The sequence below is a fragment of the Punica granatum genome, unplaced genomic scaffold (genome assembly GCF_007655135.1).
Source record: "Punica granatum isolate Tunisia-2019 unplaced genomic scaffold, ASM765513v2 Contig00402, whole genome shotgun sequence".
NCBI classification, from domain to species: Eukaryota; Viridiplantae; Streptophyta; class Magnoliopsida; order Myrtales; family Lythraceae; genus Punica; species Punica granatum.
In genome coordinates, this window is record NW_022204319.1 from 28,201 (window position 1) to 51,161 (window position 22,961).

The 22,961-nt window shown below is 52.7% G+C and overlaps 1 protein-coding gene across 1 annotated transcript; it reads right to left on the reverse strand.

Annotated features, from left to right (window-relative positions):
- Positions 1 to 17,907: 17,907 nt before the first annotated feature.
- LOC116190232 (formin-like protein 7) lies at positions 17,908 to 18,804 on the reverse strand (the record flags this gene model as incomplete). The annotated part of the gene is made up of 1 exon (XM_031519890.1): positions 17,908 to 18,804. A coding segment is annotated over exon 1 (897 nt), but the record flags the coding sequence as incomplete, so codon positions are not given.
- Positions 18,805 to 22,961: the final 4,157 nt, after the last annotated feature.

Below are 22,961 nucleotides of genomic sequence, written 5' to 3' on the forward strand. Positions count from 1 at the left end.
TATTTATTCGAGCGTACATTGTGAGGATTTTATTTGTATATTCATTCGTGTACTTGTAAGGATTCCGATTGGTGGGCAGGAGGTCCGAGTGTCGAGTCGATTAAGTTGGTCTATCGTCGCCAAGGGATGAGTAAGTTTGAACAATCATGGTCCCGGTTCGCGCAGGGAATCGACCATCACGGTCCGAAGAACTGTAACGCTAAGATAGCGAACCGATCCCTTGATTCACGAGCCTACTTATCCTTCGGATTCTTGGCCCAACTCAATCGATTCATCGATTTTACGGTGTCAAAACGAGCGAGTCAAGTGCGACCTTAAATCACGCGGTAAATAAACAAAACGGCAAGCCTAGCAAGCTAGAGTACCGAAAGGGCGTGCGGGATATAGGCCCGCATGTAACAGAACCCCCGAATTCGGAATTCCGGTTCCGTACGACCATTGCCTTAGCATTTAGGTGTACCCCGTACCCCTAGACCTGGGTAACTTGCCGGCCCTCGACCTTCGGGTCGTAAAATGGCAAGTGGCGACTCCTTCTCACGTGCGTCCGTCGCGCGTCCCCGGGAAGGTGGACACTCCCAAGCCGCGTTTGCTTAGGCGCGCGCATGCGTGCCCCGACGAGATGAAATTCGGGTGCGCACAATCATCTCTTGGATCCTCTCCCTCAATCTCCAACAAGTGTCCAGGGTGTGTCCTGGTGCCCCCCGGTGGTATTCGCACTGCTTGCTTTGATCTTGGATGGTTGGATCAAAGCTTGGGCCGGGCGCTATTGTCCCGATCTTATCGCGAATTTGCCGGTAGATGTGGGAGAGCGGAACCGGCAGGGCCGGGTATTGTCGGCGGGGTCGCGGTTGTGCTGTGCCGCCCTGTTGAGCTTGCGGGGGGAGGGCCCGCTGTGTCGGCTGAGAAGTCCTAGGACCCGGAGGTTGGTATTGAGGAGCTGGAGATGGAGCAGGAGTATAGTGGTGGACGACGGGCGACGACACCGCAGGTAGGGGTAGAGGCGGTAGTGCAGAATAGTAGATTGGTTGGGTAGAGGTTTGGGGCCGATATTGAGGTGCCTGCGGGGCATAGGAGGGAGCCGTGGGAGGCGCTGCCGCGTAGTTCATCGAATATTGCTGAGGGGCCTGTTGGGCCGTGTTGACGGTATTCACCGTAACTTCCTTTCCCCTTCTCCCGCTCGAAGATGATGATGTCGTGGGGACCTTCTTCGACGACTCATCTCCTTTGCTGGTGGGGTCCTCCATCCTTCCGAGCTTGATGCCCAAATCCAACTTTTTCCCGGCCTCGATGAGGTCGGAGAACGACGAAGTGTGCGCTAACAGGTGTGAATAGTACACTCCTCTCAGTGTGGAGTGGAACAATTGGATCTGTTGCGCCTCGCTGATCGGAGGGATGTGCTTTGCTGCTTGGGCCCGCCACTTGGCAGCATACTCCTCAAACCTTTGGCCCTTCGCCATCTCTTTGGTGCTTAGCTCCAACAGGGTGGGAGGCGTTTCTGCACAATACCGGTACTGGTCGGTGAACTTCAGAGAGAGGTCCTCCCACGTTGGGATGTCCTCGGCCTTCAACGACATGAACCAATCGAGGGCCGATCCTGACAGGCTATCCTGGAAGGAGTGGATGACGAATTCCTCGTATTCCCAATACTGCAGCATCTTCCCTCGGTAATGACGGAGGTGGTGGCGCGGATCCGTCGTGCCTTCATAGGTCTTGAACTCTGGAACCTTGAACTTCGGGGGCAGACGCATGCCCGGGAATAGGCTACAGTCGCCGTAGCGGGCGTCGGGACGAACGTCGTTCGCTTGCAGGGCCTGTATAGTTTCCTCCATTCGCTTCAACCTACGTTCCTGTTCGGCGTCGGCCTCGGGGAAGAAGTGCGTCGGTGAGGCGAATTGGGCCGCAGGGGTCGGTGTGCCCGATTCGTGGAAGGTGGTGTTTATGGGGGGTGGTGCCTGGTAGGAGAGGCCGGCGTGAGGCTGCAGAGTCGGATAAGGAGGAAGCTCCGTGGCTTGAGGATGAGTTGGGGCAGGTGCGGTGGTTGCCGGGAAAACCGTCGGCGGAGGCGCCGTGTAGATCGTAGCCAGAGCCGGTATGGAAACAGGTGGAGGTGCAGACAGGATGTGCTCCGCGGATAGGAAGGTAGCCGGTGGAAGAGGGACTACCGAAGGGGCCGGCGGTGGCGGAAGTTGACTAGTGAAGGGGTAGACCGTGGACGTATACAGCGTTGGCGGTGCAGGAGCCTCAACGTTCTCCGGGGCTTAGGTCGGTGGAGCCCACGGGGTTGGATCGACTGTTGGTCCAGGTCCCGGGGGAGGAGTAGAACTCGAGGAGGCCCGGTTAGGTCCTCTAAGCAAGGCGAGCAGCTTCGCCATATTAGTGGCCATTTGGTTGACCGTGCCCTCGAGGGCCGCGATGCGGGCTTGGTCATTGGTGGCGGCGGATGTTGGTGAGGCCGGTGGGAGTGGTGCCCCTGAAGGTGCCGGGGGCGGGAGATGCGTCGGAAGGGCGCCAGAGTATGCCGGGAGTACGCCTGCAGGAGTAAGAGGTGGTAGAGCGTGTGTCTGCGATGGTTGAGAGAGGGTCGGGACCGAAGGGTTGACTTCTTCGGAAATATCGACGTGATCTCCTTCCGCCATCCTGAGACGTTGACGAGTCGGGTAGCGGTGTGACGCCAGTGGTAATCACCTACATTCCAAGGGTGCATAAGAACAGACACCGATAACTCGAATGATAAGTGTGGAATTAAGTAATATGACAAAATGTATGAGATGCATGAGCTTTCAAAATACTAATGTCATTACATTGATTCGCTCCAAGTTCCATGGTTTTACAAAATAGAACATTCGGAAGGAAAGAAAGGAACATAAACGTAAAGCCGACATCCCTTTGCGCTCGGTGGCCTCTCGAAAGTGGCGGGGGTCCGAGCGAGGGCAAAAAGGAGTGCGCCTACTAATCCTAAGGATGGGCTAGGTTGCGCGCCCTCTTGTGCACTCGATCCAACTCCGCGCCCAAGCGGGCCATCTCCCGATCTAGGTGCGCGACCCGGGCGCGTGCTCGAGTCAGCTGTGTCTGAACCTCCCTGTAGTCCGCGACCTCTGCACTGGAGTCGACAAGCTCGCAACGGAGCATATCTCGTTCTTCCCTGATGGCTCTTAGCTCCGCGTGCATGGCCGCTTGGATGGAGCTCTCGGTTTCGGGGGTGAGGGTGGATGTAGCGCGGGGGGTCGGAGCGGCATGGGTCGGTCGCGACGGTGATAATCCCCGTGTGTAGAATCGAGACACGTATGCTGAGGTGGCGGCGAAGACTCACTCGTCGTCGGTGGGATGTTCGGGGAAGTACAGACGCTGTATGACGCAAGCATCCCGTTGGCGTCGAATCTCTCGGATCTGCAGGAATCTTGCGGGGGCCGTGGATGTGGAATCGGCCCACTGGATGCGGAAAGGTAGGCGGTCCGCCTCGGCGGGAACGTCTTGCAGGCCGCCGAGCTGTCTGATTACCTGACCAGGGAATATGAGTGTGCTCCCCAAATGGCTGAGAAGGGGGACTCCCACGATTCCAGGATATCCTGTGATCATGGGGCCGCCGGGGTTCCATCGAGCGACCCATAGGAAGCGCGCGAGCGTCAACTCACGCCAAAAGCGCCTCCATTCCGAGAAACTGTGCTCGGGAGGCGGGATGACTGGTACCAGGCGTTCGATCAGCGAACGCTCGTTGGCAATGTAGGAGAACGGATGTGACGAGCAAAAAAGGCGGATATGGGCGAGAAGCCAAATCTGGAGTAAGTGCGGGGATCCCCTCATCCTGCCGCCCCGAACCTCCCTAACATAATCAAGAGACCGGACGGTCTCGGCCAACAAAGCCTTCACGTAATTATGGCCTCCCACCGCTTGGAGGACGACTTGGGCTATAGCCCCGTCAATGAGATTCGGCGAGTACGGAAATAGGAGAGTGCCAAAGGCCAAGAGTAGGAATCCGTGGCGGGCATCGCGCTGATAGGAAGCCGTTGTAGGCGTCATGGCGCGGAGGAGCGTCCAATCGGAGAGCCATGTGATCCGGATGCCTTGATCCCACCTTTCGTGAAGCTCCTCGTGGATGTCTTGAGCAGGTATGTGGAGGAGAGTGGAGAGCTGACCCTGGACGGTTGTGAACGGATTAGGCACGAAGATGCCGTGGATCGTGGACGTAGGCCTTTGGATGAGTGCCGTGTACTCCTCGATCGTAGGGGCTAACTCCGTCCCCTGGAAATTGAATACCGCGTGCTCATGATCCCAAAGTTCGGCTGCGGTCCTGAGGAAGATCCAGTCCACCGAGGTCTCGGTAAGCATAACTACGTCTCCGATGATGCCTTGGATGTACGCGTGGTCCACCGGTCGTAGAGTCCTCCAGATGCGCATGATGTCTTGCCTAGGCGGTGTGATTGCTTCGAGCCTAAGACCGGGAGCCGGGCGGTCCATCCTTACCTAGATGGAGGAGAGGCCGGCTTAACGTTTTAGAATCAAATCAATGCAATGTCCTAATTCTTTTCAAAAGAATGTATGCAGTGCGGAAAGATAAACTATAGTTGTGTTCTTTACAGTATACATCGCTCTTTCTTACAAAAACATCAAAATGCCCGTCCTAAAACTACGGGTCGACTCAAGGACTCGACTCTTGGGTCGGTTGACGGCATGGAGGTAAAAGTTGGTCCAGCATGACGGTCCCTATGTATGCATGGTTTTCAGTGCTACTGGGAGAACTGCTAACTAGGGATAGGGGCTCCCGACTCAAGGGTGTGAATTCCTTGAAATTGAGCGAGGATCTTTGGGGGCCGGTTCGGTGGCATAGCCGACTCGATCCGTTCCCTTACTCGGAACCTCTGACTAACCTAGCTTCCTATATTGGTGCCCGTGGGATGTCGGACAAGATACCTAAGAGGCTAGTATGATGTGCAATGCATGTGCGGAAAACAAAAGTGCGTAAAATAGATAAGCGGGAAATGCGGAAAGCGGTAAATAGACAAGCAAACAAAACAAGCGGGAACAAGCCTGAACCCTCTAAGTGTCTCCAGTGGAGTCGCCAAGCTGTGCGCACCCGAATTTATCTCGTCGGGGCACGCATGCGCGCGCCTAAGCAAACGCGGCTTGGGAGTGTCCACCTTCCCGGGGACGCGCGACGGACGCACTTGAGAAGGAGTCGCCACGTACCACTTTACGACCCGAAGGTCGAGGGCCGGCAAGTTACCCGAGTCTAGGGGTACGGGGTATAGCTGAATGCTAAGGCAATGGTTGTACGGAACCGAAAATTCCGAATTCGGGGGTTCTATTACGTGCGGGCCTATATCCTGCACGCCCTTTTGGTACTCTAGCTTGCTAGGCTTGCCGTTTTGTTTATTTATCGCGTGGATTAGAGTTGCGCTTGACTCGCCCGTTTTGACACCGTAAATTCGATGAATCGATCAAGTTAGGCCAAGAATCCGAAAGATGAGTAGGCTTGTGCGTCGAGAAATCGGTTTACTATCTTAAAGTTACAGTTCATCGAACCGTGATGGTCAATTCCCTGCGTGAACCGAAACCGCGAGTACCCGAGCTTACTCACCCTTAGGTGGCGATAGACCAACTTGACCGATTCGACACTCGGGCCTCTCGCTCGCTGATCGGGGATCCTTACAATTGAATGAATAGATGTACAAATAAAAATCCTCACAATGTGCACTCGAATTATTACAGAGTATAACTGAATAAAGTAAATGGATCCCGATCGGTTTGCATTGGGCCAATATTCCGCTCCGGCTCGCCGTGTATTTTGAATGACCGACAAACAAATTAAGGCAACGCGGGCTCAAAAGGCCGGGGGTCGGGTCCAATCGAGCCAACGGTTTGCAGGAAAACCGATTAGTTCCCACTGTAACCGTTGGACCGATCGAGCTCCCGGGTGATATCTAAACACGTTTCACGCATTCAATCCAAATTGCCTTCCACATAGGCCACATTTGGAGTGTGATGGTGACTCGAGGCTAGATCCCATTCCGCACTCGGGTTGCGCGCACTCGATGAATTAAGAGGCGTTGGACCTCGTGTTCGGTGATTTGGGGGCGTTGGACCCCGTGCAACACGTAACTTATGGGTTCGGGCCCGAACCGCAATAAATCATCAAAAGCAAGAATAAAACAGAAGAAAAATGATATAACTGACACAATACAGAAAGCAACTGACAACAACTGACAAGTGTCAGTGAATACAAACGAATTGTGTATTAGGCCGAATGTACGTGATTTAATCAGTTTATTAGCCGGGGTTGATTAGCAAACAATGTATCTATCCTAGGCAAGCATAAATGGCGGATTGGAATGGGGTTCTAAGCCGATTACATGTGTGTGTTCATTTCAAGACGCTTATTCAGTTAAATGTTACTGTGGCTTCACCGAATTAGCCAAACTCGTGTCTTGACTCTAAAATGGAACCTATAGTTCCGCCTATCCGTTATCTAGTGTTTGATTAAGTCGAATGTATGATTAATCCGGTTGTTCGTGTTTTATAACTGAAGTAAAATGCTCCCCACTGAATCTATGATAGAAAGAAAGAAACACCGAAAACGAACGAAATGGCCCACGCGAATGAAACTCGCACCCGAACGGGTTGTCCTTTCTCGTTCATAGCTCTAGGTGTTTCCAACTCTCTAAAGCCTAGGGTATCGGTGAATCACGGAATGACGATTATGCCCTTGGATAATAAAAGTGTAATGTTCATGTATAAATTGGAGATCGCGTCACACGAAGGAGTCCAAGAAGGACTCTCGTGCCTCGACTTGGGCCGCCTCAAATTGGGCCCGGACTCGAGTCATGGCACGCGAGTACTCGCTAGACGTCAATTCTATTCGTGTTACGCATCTCGGTATTTTGAAATTGTGAATTTTGGTGGAAAAGGGCATTCTCGCCATTCCGTAAACCATCGATGCATTTATGAATTAAGGATCGATTAACCCAATTATTTGGTCCAAGTAGTTTAATTAATCAAGTGGCACGTCCCATTTCCCGTTCGTGGAGTTATTCGATGTTCATTATTCTTTGTTACGATCATCATTGGTTCAATAGGTAATGGCCCGTAATTCATTCAACTATCATGAGATTAACACACATCTAACGATGGGTACGAATACAAACGCACTCAATTCCAAGGACCGGGCGCGAGACAAAGGAGGAGACCGTCCTAGACCCGGGAGGGGTCAAGGAGCATTCGGCCCTTCTCCGAAGGATTGGGCCGAGGAGCCTCCTTGACCCGCCTTGGGTCACGGATGGTATCCCACTCCGATTCGGGCCGCTCCTTGCATGCACAATACGTCAAGCATATTCACAATATATATCTTACTCATTTCAACACCGTCATGACCACAAACACACGAAATCACGTATATACATATACGAATGAGATACTTGGATAAAAAAAAACGATTAGACAACATTGATTCAAAGGACAATCGAAGTGGATAATTCGTGGGAATCGGCCCGTATCGAGGTGGGAGACGGTTCTCCGGACCCATATGACCCATGGAAGCTCTCGGCCACACTCCTCCAAGGAGGGCCGTGAGCTTCCGTGGTTCATGTGAGTCGGGAAAAATTTCTCCGACCCCGATTCGGATCTCTTCCCTCTATACCATCATATTACATATGATTAACGGTAAAGATATGGGGGTCAATCCCGCTCCGGGAAAGGGAGGCCACCCTAGCCTCGGGTGGGCCAAGGAGTCTCACGGGTCTCTCCCTAGAGACTTGGCCGTGAGCTCCATGGCCTAATCCGTGGCCGAGGGGGCCTCTCCCGCCCGGATCTAGGTCGTCTCCCGTCATGGCGCGTGAGCTCGAACATCATACATACATAACACGGGCATGCAAGTGAATATAACATATGTACGTTGCATGGGCGTGCATGGGAATCACGGGTTGGAAAAAAAATTATAGCTTTCATGCATCGGGGTTCTTTGAACCGTATAAACATTTCACGAAAGCGAAGATGGAGGATCCTAGCTTCTCTAGGTTGTAAAGGGATGTTACCTAGCCTCGTTGCAAGAGGAAAAGAGTCGGAGAAGCGGCCGTGAGAGTCGCTAGACTCGGCTGGAAGTCACGGCAGTGAGCAACCCGAAAGGAGACAGCCGCGGCTAGTCGGGGAAAAACGGGTCGGCACGCTTGCTCCGGCCACGGCACGGTGCGAGGTTGGGCTCGTTGGACTCCTAAGAGACGGATCTAGATGACCATGGGCAGACCCGAACGTGCCAAAGCCTAGACAGACCCGAAACAGTGAGATAAAGTCCGGTGAAATAATAATAGCCCGATAGAGAGAAACCGGAGGAAAAGGAGGTCATGCACGGTCGGTCGGCCCTCGGACCGTGACCACCTCTTCACGGGGGAGGGTGAGGGTTGTGAGGAACCCTTTGAACGTGATGGCACGTCAGGAGGAGTCCGGTGCGCACGGCTAGGGGTCTCGGGACCCAATTGCAATCACGGCTGGAACGGGGTGTTGGGGATCTCAAATCGAAAATCTAAGCCCGGAAATGGACTTAGGGGGTGGAAAATATGTAGGCTAGGGAGTTTGGTGATTTTTGGCTTAAGTCGGGTCGGGTGGTTACTGGAATACCCGGTGGTTTTCCCGCGGTTTCGGCCGATTTTGGCCTTGGCACGGGCTGAACGGAAATGAGGGAGAGGGCTGGAGCTTGAGAGGATTCTTGAGAGAGATTGGCTTGAGAGAGAGTGAGAATGAAGAAGTGATTAAGTCTAATGATGAAAGGGAACTTATAAGGAGCTCTAACGGTGTGATTAAGTGAAGTTAAGTGCGGTTAAAGGGCTTAAACATGGGCTGCCGAAATTGGATAGGGATTAGGAAGGGGAAGATGTCACATAGTGTGTAGGGGAAGCAAGATGGGTGATGGGTGTGATGGATGGATGGAGGGAGGTGATGGATGTGAGGGAAATTCAAAATGTGTGGTGGAGGGAAGAGGAGAGGGATTGAGCCGCCGGCCATAGAGACAAGCCGTGGCTTATTGCGGCTGAGCCGCGGCTTGAGGGTTTGAGCCGTGGCTTGGGGTTGAGCCGCGGCTTGGTGGCTTGGCTTGGCTGAGCTGTGGGTCCCATTCGATTGAGAGAAAAGCCGGAAAATGCTTGAGACTTGATTGAGCGCGCGTCCGATCTCCGATGTCCAATTAATTTATGGATTTGGAATGCTTGAATGATGAGGATTCGAATGAGCCTAATATCGCCATGCGTCGTGTGGACGAACGTTCGGGCGACTCGGCGCCTCGGGAGTCGGTTTTGCCCTGTTCGGACGTTCAGAGTGGAGTTTAGCGTCCCTCGATCCCCGATTGTTTTTTGTGCATCCCTGCATTCGTTTTGGCGATCCTTTTGCCCCGTGGGGGATCGTTGGCCCGTCGTCCTCAGTCGGGGACCGTTGGCCCGGGAGGACCTAAGGACTTTGACCGGGATTTTCTCAGTGTGCCCTGAATGCCTTGAGGTGCTTGGGGATTATTGTGAGGTACTCAGAGATCGTTGTGGTCTCTGCTTTCCGTGGAAATACCCGAAGGCTCGCCGGGAGGCGTTCGCGACCACTGAAACGTACCTCGGGAGATCGAGCCGAATTCCAGAAGGTTGTCTGAAGCTTGTTCCCCGGCCCTGGTGGTCCCTGGGTGCCTGTAGGCCCGTTTTGAGGGGCCGTTTGCTTGTCTGTGGAGCGAACCCCGGGAGCTATGTCAGAAAAGGCGTCCGTGAGGGATCGGGGTGTCCCGACTTAAGCAGGATGCCCCGAAAATGCGCCCGGACGTCTCGTTGGTCACTTTGGCACTGAGGGGGATTTTTGAAGCCCCATATTGGGCACCTTTCGGTCCTTCGGTGGCTCGGTGATGAATAGTGCCACAGTGCCAGCTCCGTCGTTTTCGGGATTCCTCGTTCGTCTGTTCTTCTGACTGTTCTCTTCCGCCTTTCTCAGTGGACCGTGCTCTTCTCTTATTGTTCATGACCTCGTACCCGCCTATTGGCTTCTGATTGCCGGGTGATGAATAGTGCCCCGGGCTTCGGTCGGGGGATCCTCGCGGGGGAAGCCGGTGGGCTAAAATGGGGTGCTGACACCGGCCATGGGAGGGGGAGCCGCGGCTTGGGCCGTCCAATCAGAGCCGAGGGTTGAGCCGTGGCTTGGGGTTGAGCCGCGGCTTGATGGCTTGGCTTGGCTGAGCTGTGGGTCCCATTCGGTTGAGAGAAAAGCCGAAAAATGCTTGAGACTTGATTGAGTGCACGTCCGATCTCCGATGTCCAATTAATTTATGGATTTGGAATGCTTGAATGACAAGGATTTGAATGAGCCTAATATCGCCATGCGTCGTGTGGACGAACGTTCGGGCGACTCGGCGCCTCGGGAGTCAGTTTTGCCCTGTTCGGACGTTCGGAGTGGAGTTTAGCGTCCCTCGATCCCCGATTGTCCTTTGTGCATCCCTGCATTCGTTTTGGCGATCCTTTTGCCCCGTGGGGGATCGTTGGCCCGTCGTCCTCGGTCGGGGACCGTTGCCCCGGGAAGACCTAGGGACTTTGATCGGGATTTTCTCAGTGTGCCGTGAATGCCTTGAGGTGCTTGGGGATTATTGTGAGGTGCTCAGAGATCATTGTGGTCCCTGCTTTCTATGGAAATACCCGAAGGCTCGCCGGGAGGCATTCGTGACCACTGAAACGTACTTCGGGAGACCGAGCCGAGTTCCGGAAGGTTGTCTGAAGCTTGTTCCCCGGCCCAGGTGGTCCCTGGGTGCCTGTAGGCCCGTTTTGAGGGGCCGTTTGCTTGTCAGTGGAGCGAACCCCAGGAGCTCTGTCAGAAAAGGCGTCCGCGGGGGATCGGGGTGCCCCGGCTTAAGCAGGATGTCCCGGAAATGTGCCCGGACGTGTCATTGGTCATTTTGGCACTGAAAGAGATTTTTGGAGCCCCATATTGGGCACCTTTTGGTGCTTCGGTGACTCTGTGATGAATAGTGCCACAGTGCCAGCTCTGCCGTTTTCGGGGTTCTTTGTCCGTTCGTTCTTCCGATAGCTTTTCTTTGCTTTTCTTAGCGACCCAGCTCTTCTCTCATTGTTCATGACTCCGTGCTCGCCTATTTGCCTCTGGTTGCCGGGTCATGAATAGTAACCCGAGCTTTGATCGGGAATTCTCGTGTGGGAAGCCGGTGGGCCAAAATGGGGTGCTGACAGCTTGCCCCTCTTTGGTTGCATGCTCGGTTAGAGGATGTGGCCAAAGACCATAACAAGCATCCCTTTTTTGGTCCCGGCGACCGCTCCGTTGTAGCTTCACCGTGGCTGCTCGCGGCCTGCTTGGATGATAGGGATATTGCTGGAAATTAAGACCGGGACGGACCCGAAGGAAACTGGGATAGACCCGAAAGAAAACAGGATGAATCTGAAAGAAATCAGGGTGGACCTGAACAAGAAATTAAAAGCCGGGATGGACTCGAGGGGTCAGGATAGACCTGAACTGGAATTTAAAAGCCGGGATGGACCCGAGGGGCCAGGATAGACCTGTACTGGAATTTAAAAGCCGGGATGGACCCGAGGGGCCAGGATAGACCTGAACTGGAATTTAAAAGCCGGGATGGACCCGAGGGGCCAGGATAGACCTGTACTGGAATTTAAAAGCCGGGATGGACCCGAGGGGCCAGGATAGACCTGAACTGGAATCTAAAAGTCGGGATGGACCCGAGGGGCCAAGATAGACCTGAACTGGAATTTAAAAGCCGGGATGGACCCGAGGGGCCAGGATAGACCTGAATTGGAATTTAAAAGCCGGGATGGACCCGAGGGGCCAGGATAGACCTGTACTGGAATTTAAAAGCCGGGATGGATCAGAGGGGACAGGATAGACCTGAACTGGAATTTAAAAGCCGGGATGGACCCGAGGGGCCAGGATAGACCTGAACTGGAATTTAAAAGCCGGGATGGACCCGAGGGGCCAGGATAGACCTGAACTGGAATTTAAAAGCCGGGATGGACCCGAGGCAGGAATTTGAAATTTGGAATTTGTGCAAAGCGCTGTGTGATACGGCTTGCTTGGTGTTTGGATGTGGATTGCTCTGTGCGTGGCGACTAATGATGACCTCTTAACACTTGTCCTTTTCTGAACATCGTTGGTTGGGGTGGTGTGGTGCATCCCTCGACGGTTTACAAGTCTTCGAGAACACGATTCGCCACGTGAGGCAGACGTGAGTTCGTCGGCGGGGAGCGTCCCCTGGGGTTCCCGATCGCACCTGTACAGGGAAAAGAGAAGCCTACAAAGGATGTCAGCCGCGTGAGATCGTCTAGACTACGACGCGTAAAGGAATCTATGTAAAGATGTGTTGGGGCATGATATTGGTGGCCATTTGGAGGGCGGCCGCGTCCCTATTGAAGAATAGCTTTTCTGAGACGGATAACCCGTAGAATTATGTGCATAAAGGTAATGGGAGGGATCTTCTGGGATCCTCCAAATCAAGGATATGTCGATTCGATCCCGCCCCAAGGCGAGTCTCGAGCCTGGAGAGTTGAAGAGAGTTTGCTTCTGTTGAAGAGTGTCGAACCACTACTCGGCGTAGCTTCACAGGGAAAGTGTCGTTGTTCTTTCGTGGTCGAGCCGACATTGTCCCCTAACTTTTGCCTAGGCTGCAAAATGCATGATGACCTAGCGGGGTGTTTTATTTAATCTTTCCCACATAAATGCTCACATTTTGCTGCAGTTCCCGCGTTCGGGTGAGACCGCACCCCTCGGGTCCTCTAACTTTTGCCTAGGCCGCCTCGAAGAGGTTTTCGCCCTAACGAGGAAATGATTTATGCTCTCCTTTTGCCGCGAATCCCCTTTGCGGGATTTTAAGTCGTGCTACTCGTTCCCTAGTTTTTGCCTAGGCCGCCTCAAAGAGGTTTTCGACCTAGCGGGAAAGTTTATTTTTTTCTCTCAGGAAAGCTCAATATTGGACAAATGGTGGGAGTTGATGTTCGTTTACAGAAACAGAAACGTCTTACGATAGGAACGGGCACGGAACCCGGTGGACAAAGAATATACAGGCGTTCACGGGTAGTACTTCTTGATGGCATCAGCGTTGACGGGGAGGGCGTTTTCAGCGCCGTCCATGTCGCTCAGGATGACCGCTCCTCCGGAGAAAACCTCTTTGACGACGAAGGGGCCGTCGTATTTGTACGAGAACTTCTCTCGAGAGTCTGGCGTGACGTGTAGGACTTTCCTCAAAACGAGGTCGCCGGGTTTGAAGTCGCGGTGGCGGACTCTTGTGTTAAAGGCTCGAGCCATTCTTTGCTGGTAGCACTGTCTGTGGCATAGCGCTTTCAGCCTTTTTTCATCGATGAGATTCAGTTGCTCGTATCGCTGTTTTGCCCACTCCGCTTCTGCAAGTTCGGCCTCGGCGAGAATCCTCATGGAGGGGATCTCGACTTCGATTGGGAGGACGGCCTCCATGCCATAGACTAGGGAGTACGGGGTTGCCCCGGTTGAAGTCCGTATTGATGTCCGGTACGCCAGGAGTGCGTAGGGGAGCATCTTGTGCCAATCCTTGTAGTTCACCGTCATTTTCTCGATGATCTTTTTAATATTCTTATTCGCCGCTTCCACCGCGCCGTTCATTTGGGGACGGTATGGGGTGGAGTTGCGGTGTCGGATTTTGAATTGTGCACAGAGCTCATCGATAACATTGTTGTTCAGGTTCTTGGCGTTGTCCGTGATGATCGTGGCGGGGACTCCATACCGGGCGATGACGTCGCGTCTGAGAAAGCGGGCGACGGCCTTTGCGGTGACTGACGCAAGAGTGATGGCCTCGATCCATTTGGTGAAGTAATCGGTCACCACCAAAATGAACATATGCCCGTTAGACGCTTTGGGGTTGATCGGGCCGATCACATCCATCCCCCACATCGAAAAAGGCCATGGTGCTGTCATGGGGCGCAATTCGTTAGGGGGCGCTTTGATCAGGTCAGCGTAGACTTGACATCGGTGGCAGTGTCTGACGTGCTTCACGCAGTCTGTCTCCATGGTGGACCAATAATAGCCCAGGCGCATGATCTTCTTTACGAGCATGAGACCGTTCATATGGGGTCCGCAGTTTCCCCCGTGCACCTCCTCCATGAGACGTCGTGATTCGTGTTCGTCGATGCACCGGAGGAGTGTGGAATCGAAGGAACGGCGGTAAAGTATCTCGCCGCTCAAGAAATAATGTATCGCGAGGCGTCTGAGAGTCTTCCGATCACGGCGATCGGCAAATGGGGGGTATTGGCCGGTTTGCAGAAGGTTCTTGATGTCTACATACCACGGCTTTGCCTCAGATGCTTCAATCGCGTTGCAATGTGTCGGTCTCTCGGCTATCTCGATCTCGAGGGGTTCGATAAGGTTTTCCCTCGTGACGCTCGCCATGGAGGCGAGCGTTGCAAGCGCATCCGCGAATTGATTCGTCATGCGCGGGGTATAGGTGAACGAGACGTCCTCGAAGTTCTCGGTTAACTTCTCGAGGTACTCATGATATGGCACTAGCTTTGCGTCCTTCGTCTTCCATTGCCCCAATGTCTGGAAGATAGTGAGCATAGAATCGCCGAACACTTCGAGCTCTTTTACCTTGAAATCAATCGCCGCTTGCAGGCCAAGAATACATGCCTCGTACTCGGCCACATTGTTGGTGCACGGGAAGTCGATCTTTGCCGCTACCGGGTAATAATGTCCGTCCGGGGATATCAGTACTGCGCCGATACCTGACCCCACGGAATTGACGGCACCATCAAAGTACATCTTCCACGCCGGTTTCTCTTTCTCTTCATCCACCTGGAGGATTCCTTCGTCCGGGAAGTCCGTGTTGATCGGCGTGTCGTCGTCGACCGAGAATTCTGCTAGATGGTCGGCAATCGCTTGCCCCTTGACAGATGTGCGGGGTACGTACTCTATGTCGTATTCTGTCAACTGGCAACGCCATTTTGCGATGTTCCTCATGGAGGAGGGGCTATCGAGCAAGTACCGCAAGGGGTCCGCTCTTGACAATAAGCGGATCGTGTGATAGAGCGTGTACTGTCGGAGTCTTTGCATGACCCACACCAACGCGCAACACATCTTTTCGATCTCCGGGTAATTGGATTCCCCTTCGGTGAACTTCCGGCTCAAGTAGTATATCGCCCTTTCCGTGCGCGTTGACTCGTCTTCTTGCCCCAGCATGCACCCTAAGGACTGTCGGCGCACTGTGAGGTACAAAATGAGGGGCCGGCTCGGCACGGGTGGTACCAATATTGGCGGCTGAATCAGGTAGGCCTTGATGGTGTCAAAAGCCTTTTGGCACTCGTGGTCCCATTCCATCGCTGCATTTTTGCGGAGCAAGCGAAAGAGCGGTTGGCACTTATCCGTCAGGTTCGCAATGAAGCGTGCAATGTAATTCAGTCGCCCCAAGAAACCGCGCACTTCCCGGACCGTCGACGGCGGGGGAAGCTCTTTGATTGCCTTGACTTTATCCGGGTCTACCTCGATACCGCGCTCACTAACCACGAATCCCAGTAGTTTTCCTGACCGGGCGCCGAATGTGCACTTTGCCGGATTGAGCCGGAGTTTATATTCTTTTAGGCGGTCGAAAAGGCGTTTCAAGTTGGCGAGGTGATCTTCCCCTTCTTTGGACTTGGCGATCATGTCGTCGACATACACCTCGATTTCCTTGTGCATCATGTCGTGGAATAGTGTGACCATAGCTCTCTGATAAGTTACCCCGCATTCTTGAGGCCGAAAGGCATGACGCGGTAGCAAAAGGTTCCCCACATCGTGGTGAACGTTGTCTTGAGTTTGTCCTTCTCGGCCATTCGGATCTGATTGTATCCGGAGAAGCCGTCCATGAAAGAGAATTGAGCATGGCGCGCCGTATTGTCGACTAGGACGTCGATGTGCGGCAAGGGGAAATTGTCTTTAGGGTTGGCCTTATTGAGATCCCGGTAGTCGACGCAGACTCGGACCCTTCCGTCCTTCCTTTCCACTGGCACAATGTTCGCCACCCACTCGGAATAATTGCAGACCTCGAGGAATCCTGCGTTGATCTGCTTGACAACTTCCTCCTTGATGCGGAGGAGAAGGCTAGCCCGTTGTCGTCGTAACTGCTGCCGCTTGGGCGGGAATTTCTCGGTGTCGAGTGGGAGACAATGCTCGACTATTGAGGGGTCTAGGCCGGGCATGTCGGCGTAAGACCAAGCGAAGACCTCTTGATATTCCTTCAGGAAGTCGATCATCCGAGTTCGCTGCGTGGGGTCGAGAGTTGTCCCAATCTTCACGGTGCGGGGCTCTTCTTTGGTGCCCACGTTGATCTCTTCCGTTGGCTCAACCGAGGTGATTTGATGATCTTCGAGGCGACGCAAACTCTCTTCTATCTCAGGCACTTGACCGTCCTCGGGGAGCCCTTCCCCAAAGTATACGGGTTGGGGCTCACCGAGTTGCTCTCGGGATAGGTTCGAACCGAAGCGTTGAGGATTTGGATTCGAGTGAAGCCTGGAAATTCGAGAGAATCGTCTTAGAAAATTTATAATGTTGCGAAATAGAGAATAGGAGAGGGAGAAGGAATGCAAGGGAATTCAAAAAATGCGTGAGAGATTTCATTGATGTTGTGAATCAAAAAGCCATAATGGAAACCCCTCTCCCGTCGTGTGGCGCATGGCTATGCCGACACGCGAGGAACATCTTATACATAGATAAGCCTTACACATCGGCAATCACAGCCGAGTAGCGCGGGACTGAGGTCCAGTTGTCCAGCTCCTCATTTTCCTGCGCCAAGCGGATGTGAACCCCTGAAGGAATCTCCTCGGTGACGGCGTACACGGCTGACGGAGTGGCAGGAGTGTCGTCAGAGTCTGAGGAAGGGCCGTCAAGGGTGCCTCCTATGATGTGTGAAGGCCCGGGAAAGAAACGAGATAGTGGGGGGACTGAAGTGCCCCTGTTGAGTCTCCCATAGTATGCGGCGAGGCGATGAAGGTGGTTGCCCTTGCGGGCCTCGATGATCTCATGACAGGAGGGGCGAAAGCCGAGTCCCCTCCTGTGTTTGTACTCCTCAATCTCAATGGGGCGGCTGATCCCTTGTCCGCGCGCCCCAAGGCCGGTGCCAGGAATATAGTTGTTGCGCAGAAGAACCTTCCCTATCATGCGGTCGGCGCGGGACGGTCCGCTCTCTCCGTAGTCTCGGATGACGGAGATGGTCTCGAACGAGTGGAACGGGAGGTTTTCGTCGTCCCCAACGCTGATGTAGGGCACCGCCGTCTCCTTGTAGATGGCGTAATCCTTCTCTACTTTCACCGTGATGAGCTTCTCTTCGACGATGAACTTTAGCCGTTGGTGCAGAGAAGAGGGGACGGCGCCGGCCGAGTGGATCCAAGGCCTCTCGAGCAACAGGCTGAACGCGTTCGGGATGTCGAGCACCTGGAACGTGATGCTGAACGAGCACGGGCCAACGTCTATGAGGAGGTCGATCTCCCCGTTCACCTCCCTGCGAGAGCCATCGAAGGCTCGGACCGCCGTCTTGCTTGGGCGGACTCGGTTAAGATCCACGTTCATCTGTTTGAGGGTGGTCACCGGGCAGACATTGAGGGCGGACCCGTTGTCAATCATGACCCGGCCGATGATGTAGTTGTTGCACTTGCAGACGATGTGCAACGCCCGTGAATGTGACCAACCCTCGGACGGGAGCTCGTCGTCCGAGAACGAGATAGTGTTGGAGAAGATGGACCCGATCGTCTCCTCTATCCTGTTAGGGGGCGTCTCCTTCGGCACTTGTGTCGCGGTCAGTACCCGGAGGAGGGCCTCTCGGTGAGGTTCCGAGCCGAGGAGGAGGGCAAGCAATGAGATGTGGGCCGGGGATTTGGCCATTTGCTCGACCACCTTGTATTCGCTTGCCTTCACGATCTTCATGAAAGCTTCGGCTTCCTCTTCGGTCACCTTCTTGGACGGGAAGGGTGATCTTTCGGGAGTCGCCCCGTCTCCAACAGCGGGTGCTTTCCCTTTGTCCTTGGCCGTCGGGTTCTCATCTACCCGTCCTGAGCGTGTCAACCCCATGACACTGAATTGCTGCTCAACGCTCCCGATGCTTCCTTCGTAGGTCCAGGGGACCTTGCTATCTGAATACGGCTCCCGAGCGGGGACGTCAACGACGAATGGGGCCGGTGAGGCCGCGTGTCCCGTGAACTCGACTGTGAGTTCCTCGGGAGTGTAATTGATTACAAAGGGAGGGGGAGTCCCCTGCGTTTCTTCGTCCCTCTCCGAGACGCATACAGAGATCATGTTGATGGATGGCCCCGGTGTGCCCTGATGGTATTCGCAGCGTTTGGATTGGTCCCGGACGGACGGGTCGAAGTTCGGACCCGGGGATATCGGTTGAATCTGATCTCCTGCCAAGAGCTGCCAATATATGTGAGAGAAAGGAGCAAGCAGCGGTGAGTATTGTTTGCGGGGTTGGCTCGGTGCACCGCCGGCCTGTTGACCCTGCGAAGCAGGGTTCTGTTGCGTCGGTGGAGGAGTTCTCGACACCGGGGGCCTGGGTTGAGAGGGTTGAGCGGGGGCGGGCGTAAAGTGGTCATATGACTGTGAGGTCGTCGGCGGTGGGACAGGTGGGGCCGAATAGTAGATCGACTGAAGTTGGTGCTGCGGAGGCGGGGGAAAGTAGGTAGGAGCGGTGGTCGGTGCGGTTGTGAGATTCACCGAATATTGTTGTGGCGCCTTATGCGCCGTGTTGACGGCGTTGACTGAAACCTCTTTCGCTCTCCTCCCGCTGGAAGATGACGGCGCCGCGGGAGCCTTCTTTGACGACTCCTCTCCTTTGTTGGTGGGGTCCTCCATTCTTCCGAGCTTGATCCCCAAATTCAGCTTTTTTCCGGCCTCGATGAGGTTGGAGAACGACGAAGTGTGCACCAACAGGTGTGAATAGTACACTCCTCTCAGCGTGGAGTGGAACAGTTGGATCTGTTGTGCTTCGCTGATCGGGGGAATGTGCTTTGTGGCTTGGGCGCGCCACTTGGCGGCATACTCCTCGAACTCTTGGCCTCACGCCATTTCCTTCGTGCTCAGCTCCAAAAGGGTGGGAGGCGTTTCTGCGCAATACCGGTACTGGTCGGTGAACTTCCGAGAGAGATCCTCCCACGTCGGGATGTCCTCAGCCTTCAGTGACATGAACCAATCGAGGGCCGATCTCGACAGGCTATCCTGGAAGGAGTGGATGACAAATTCCTCGGTAATGGCGAAGGTGGTAGCGTGGATCCGTCGTGCCTTCATAGGTCTTGAACTCTGGAACCTTGAACTTCGGGGGCAGGCGCATACCCGGGAATAGGCTACAGTCGCCATAGCGGGCGTCGGGACGAACATCGTTCGCTTGCAGGGCCCGTATCGTTTCCTCCATTCGCTTCAACCTACGCTCCTGTTCAGCGTAGGCCTCAGGGAAGAAGTGTGTCGGTGAGGCGTGTACGGACCCGAATGTGGACTCTCGTCGGGGCCCGCATTGCGCGCTTTTGGATCGCGCGGCTTGGGAGTGTCCACCTTCCCGTGGGGACGCGTGACGGACACGCGTGAGAGAAGGAGTCGCCACTTATCATTTTACGACCCGTAGGTCGAGGGCGGATAAGTTACCCGGGTCTAGGGGTATGGAACACCTAGTGATTGTTAAGGCATTGGTCTGTGCGGAACCGGAAAATCCGTGTTCGGGGGTTCATGTTACGTGCGGGCCTATATCCCGCACGCCCTTTCGGTACTCTGGTTTGCTAGGCTTGCATGTTTTATGATTTACCGCATGAATTAAGCTGCACTCGGCTCGCACGTTTTGACACCGAAAATTCGGTGAACTAAACGAGGTCGGTTGAGAAGCCGAGAGAGAATTAAACCCTTATGTCAGGGAGTTGGTTCACAAACTTGCGTTACAGTTCATCTAACCATGGAGGTTGAATCCCTGCGTGAACCAAAACCGTGAGTTCTTGGGCTTACTTTCCTTTGGGCAAGCATTAAACCGATTCGATTAATTCGACTCTCGGACCGTTCGCTCACCGACTGGAATTCTTACAGAACAGAATGTACAAAATAAAAGTCCTTACAATGCTCTCGAAAACAATAAATACAAATTACAAATGGTCGAATTCCAGTCGACTCGCGTTCGGTTATTATTCCACTTTAACTCACCGTGAGTTTAGGGAAAAAGACCGAAGAAATGAAATTCAATGGACGCTCTCACTGAATAGGGCGTTGGACCCTGTGAGTGTTGATTAGGGCGTTGAACCCTGTGCTCGATGATTAGGGTGTTGAACCCTAATATTATTCGGCTTAAGGATCAAGCTCGACCCGTATGGCAAACAAGTGCGGAAAGATAACACGCAACATGTTAATAACAGACAAGGTGTTTTGTATTTACCGAATGTACGTGGCTTAACAAGTTTATTAATCCAAAAGTGTTTTTGCAAGCAAATGCCATATGCTAAGAATTCAAACACGTGCCAATGTTTTAGTATTCTGCTTTTGTTGGAAATTTGGAAAAGAGAATCGAATATCATGTGTGTAGATTGCTTTTATAGTGATTCGGTGTTGTGACACTGAATTACCACTGAATTGATCCAAACTTGTATTTTGACTCTAGATTTGGAACCTAGAGTTCCGCCTAACCATTTCTAGGATTTGGTTAAGTAGAGTGAAATGATTAGTCCGATAACTGTATTTTGATACAGAATACCCAACTGACATCTTAAACTGCGCTAGGATGTCGGCGAATCACGAAATGATGTTCTTGCCCTTGATTTGAAAATTTGTTTTCAGAAAAGGAGAACAACACAATAAGGATTTGAAAGTATGAGGGTTTTGAAAAGGGCATTAACACCGTTTTGTAATTCGTCGACGCGAGTTACCAATTAATGTCCAATTCGTGCAAAGTTGTTTAAATTGAATGAATTAACCGTGTGAACGTCCCCATTAACCCGTTCGTGGAATTAATGCTTAAGGTTATTGCCGAATACTTTAATTGTGAAAACGATTCGTGATTCGACGACCAACACGAATCCGTAAGGATCGAGGATATTTGGTCCAATGACCGAAACTACCCTCGTAACCGAATGGACCCGAATGAGTCAACGATACCCGAATCCATGCATGTTTTGTTTTGAAAAGACATGTAATCGATGTTTTAACATGGGAATTGTGGAAATATCGAAATTTACAATTTCGTACAATCCGAGAAATTAATTAAACTCGAAATAAGGAAATCATTCTTGATCCAAAAAGGGCCAAGAAGCCCTCGGCTTCACCTTGTCAAAGATGGCCGAATACTCTCATGGTTCGATTCAAATCACAAAGAATTTCCTTGTCTTGGTTTAATCATTTTTCGCATGCTCAAACATCAAACATGATGAAAAACACGTTTTTGACAAAAGTCGGTATTACCATGATTTGATTAACTCATTTAAACATGCAAACATTCACAAACATGTTATTTAAGGAATCGATAAAATAATACCGGCTTCATGCATGCAAGAACAACAAAATAAACTCGGAAAATAACTTGGATCGGGCTAAGGAGACCAATCTTAACCCGAAAAGAGCAACTCAAGTCTCGGCCATCCCATTTAGAGACTTGGCCGTGAGCTCACTTTGCCATTTCCGGGTCGGGATGGTCTTCCAAACAACAATCCAAACCTTTTTCCGACATGCTAGCAAGTTATAAGGTAATACACATGCATAATATAACATAAAATTGCATAAAAGTTAAGTCTTGCAAGTTAAGTATGCATAAAATACCATAATACTCCATAGCCATGCAAAAATATAAAAAGCCCTAACTCCTCTAAGTCAAGAGTGATTTACCTAGCCTCGGGATACGAGGAAAGAGTCGGGGAAGTGTTCGAGAGTCGGGTGACTCGGTTGAACGCTTGGAAGGATGCTCGGGTGCAAAGGATGCACGTTCGGGAGCTAGGTGCACGGGGAGTGCGGCTGGAATGCACGGGAGGCGCGCGGCGTGCGCGGGGCGCGGGCAGGCGCGCGGCGTGCAGACGTGCGCGGGGCGCGTGGGCGTGCGCTGGGCGTGGGCGTGCGCGGGCAGGCGCGCGGGCGTGCACGGGCGTGCGCGGGGCGCGCGGGCGGAGCGGGCGTGCGCGCGGCTTGCGCTGGCGTGCGGGCGTGCGCGGGCGTGTGCGCGGCTGGCGCTGGCGTGCGCGCGGCTGGCGCTGGCGGGTCACTATTCACCCGAGAGTAGCGATTTCACCCGAAATGCACTATTTGACCTGAAACAATAATTTAAAGACTTCAAATGGAAAAACCAATTTCACCAATGAACTCCATGGGTCCAAAATGAGTGGGATATGAAGTTTGAGAAATTTTGAGCTTAAGTCGGGATGATGAACATCGGCTTCCGACTTAAGAACTCAAGGCTCTCTTTTGATCTTTTCGGTTTTCTTTTCTCTTCCTTCTAAGTGCTGAAGTTTTCTGGTTCTTGAGTGTTCTTGGCTATGGAGTTTGAGAGGATTTCTTGAAGGAGAAAGGTTGGAGAGAGTGTGTAAGAGGAGAAGTGATTATCTTAATCACTTTTGGGCCATTTATAGGCAAAGCTAATGACACAATTAGCAAAAGCAAGTGCTCTTAACCCCCATGCTTAGAAAATATCAAACCTCATCCTCTTCCATTGCATTAATGAAGAAGAGATAAGACATTGATGAGCATTGATGGAGGCTTGAGTGTTGTCTTCAAACTCTTGGATATTTTCAAGCAAGAGTGCAAGTTGGCTTCTTGCATTGAAGAAGAAGAAGAAGCTTCTAGAGTAAAGGGTGACTCATCTTGAGTAGCCCGTGGGTCCCACGACCGAAGAGGAGAAACCGGGAAAAAGCTCGGGTCTCGATTGATCGCGCATTCGAAGTTCGTGGTTTGAATTGAACGTCGAATTATCGATATACACGAGGAAATGGATTTAATGAGTCCGAGATTGGCATTTTCCGTGAGAAATTGCCAAATGTCTGTATGAGGCTTGGAAGCCG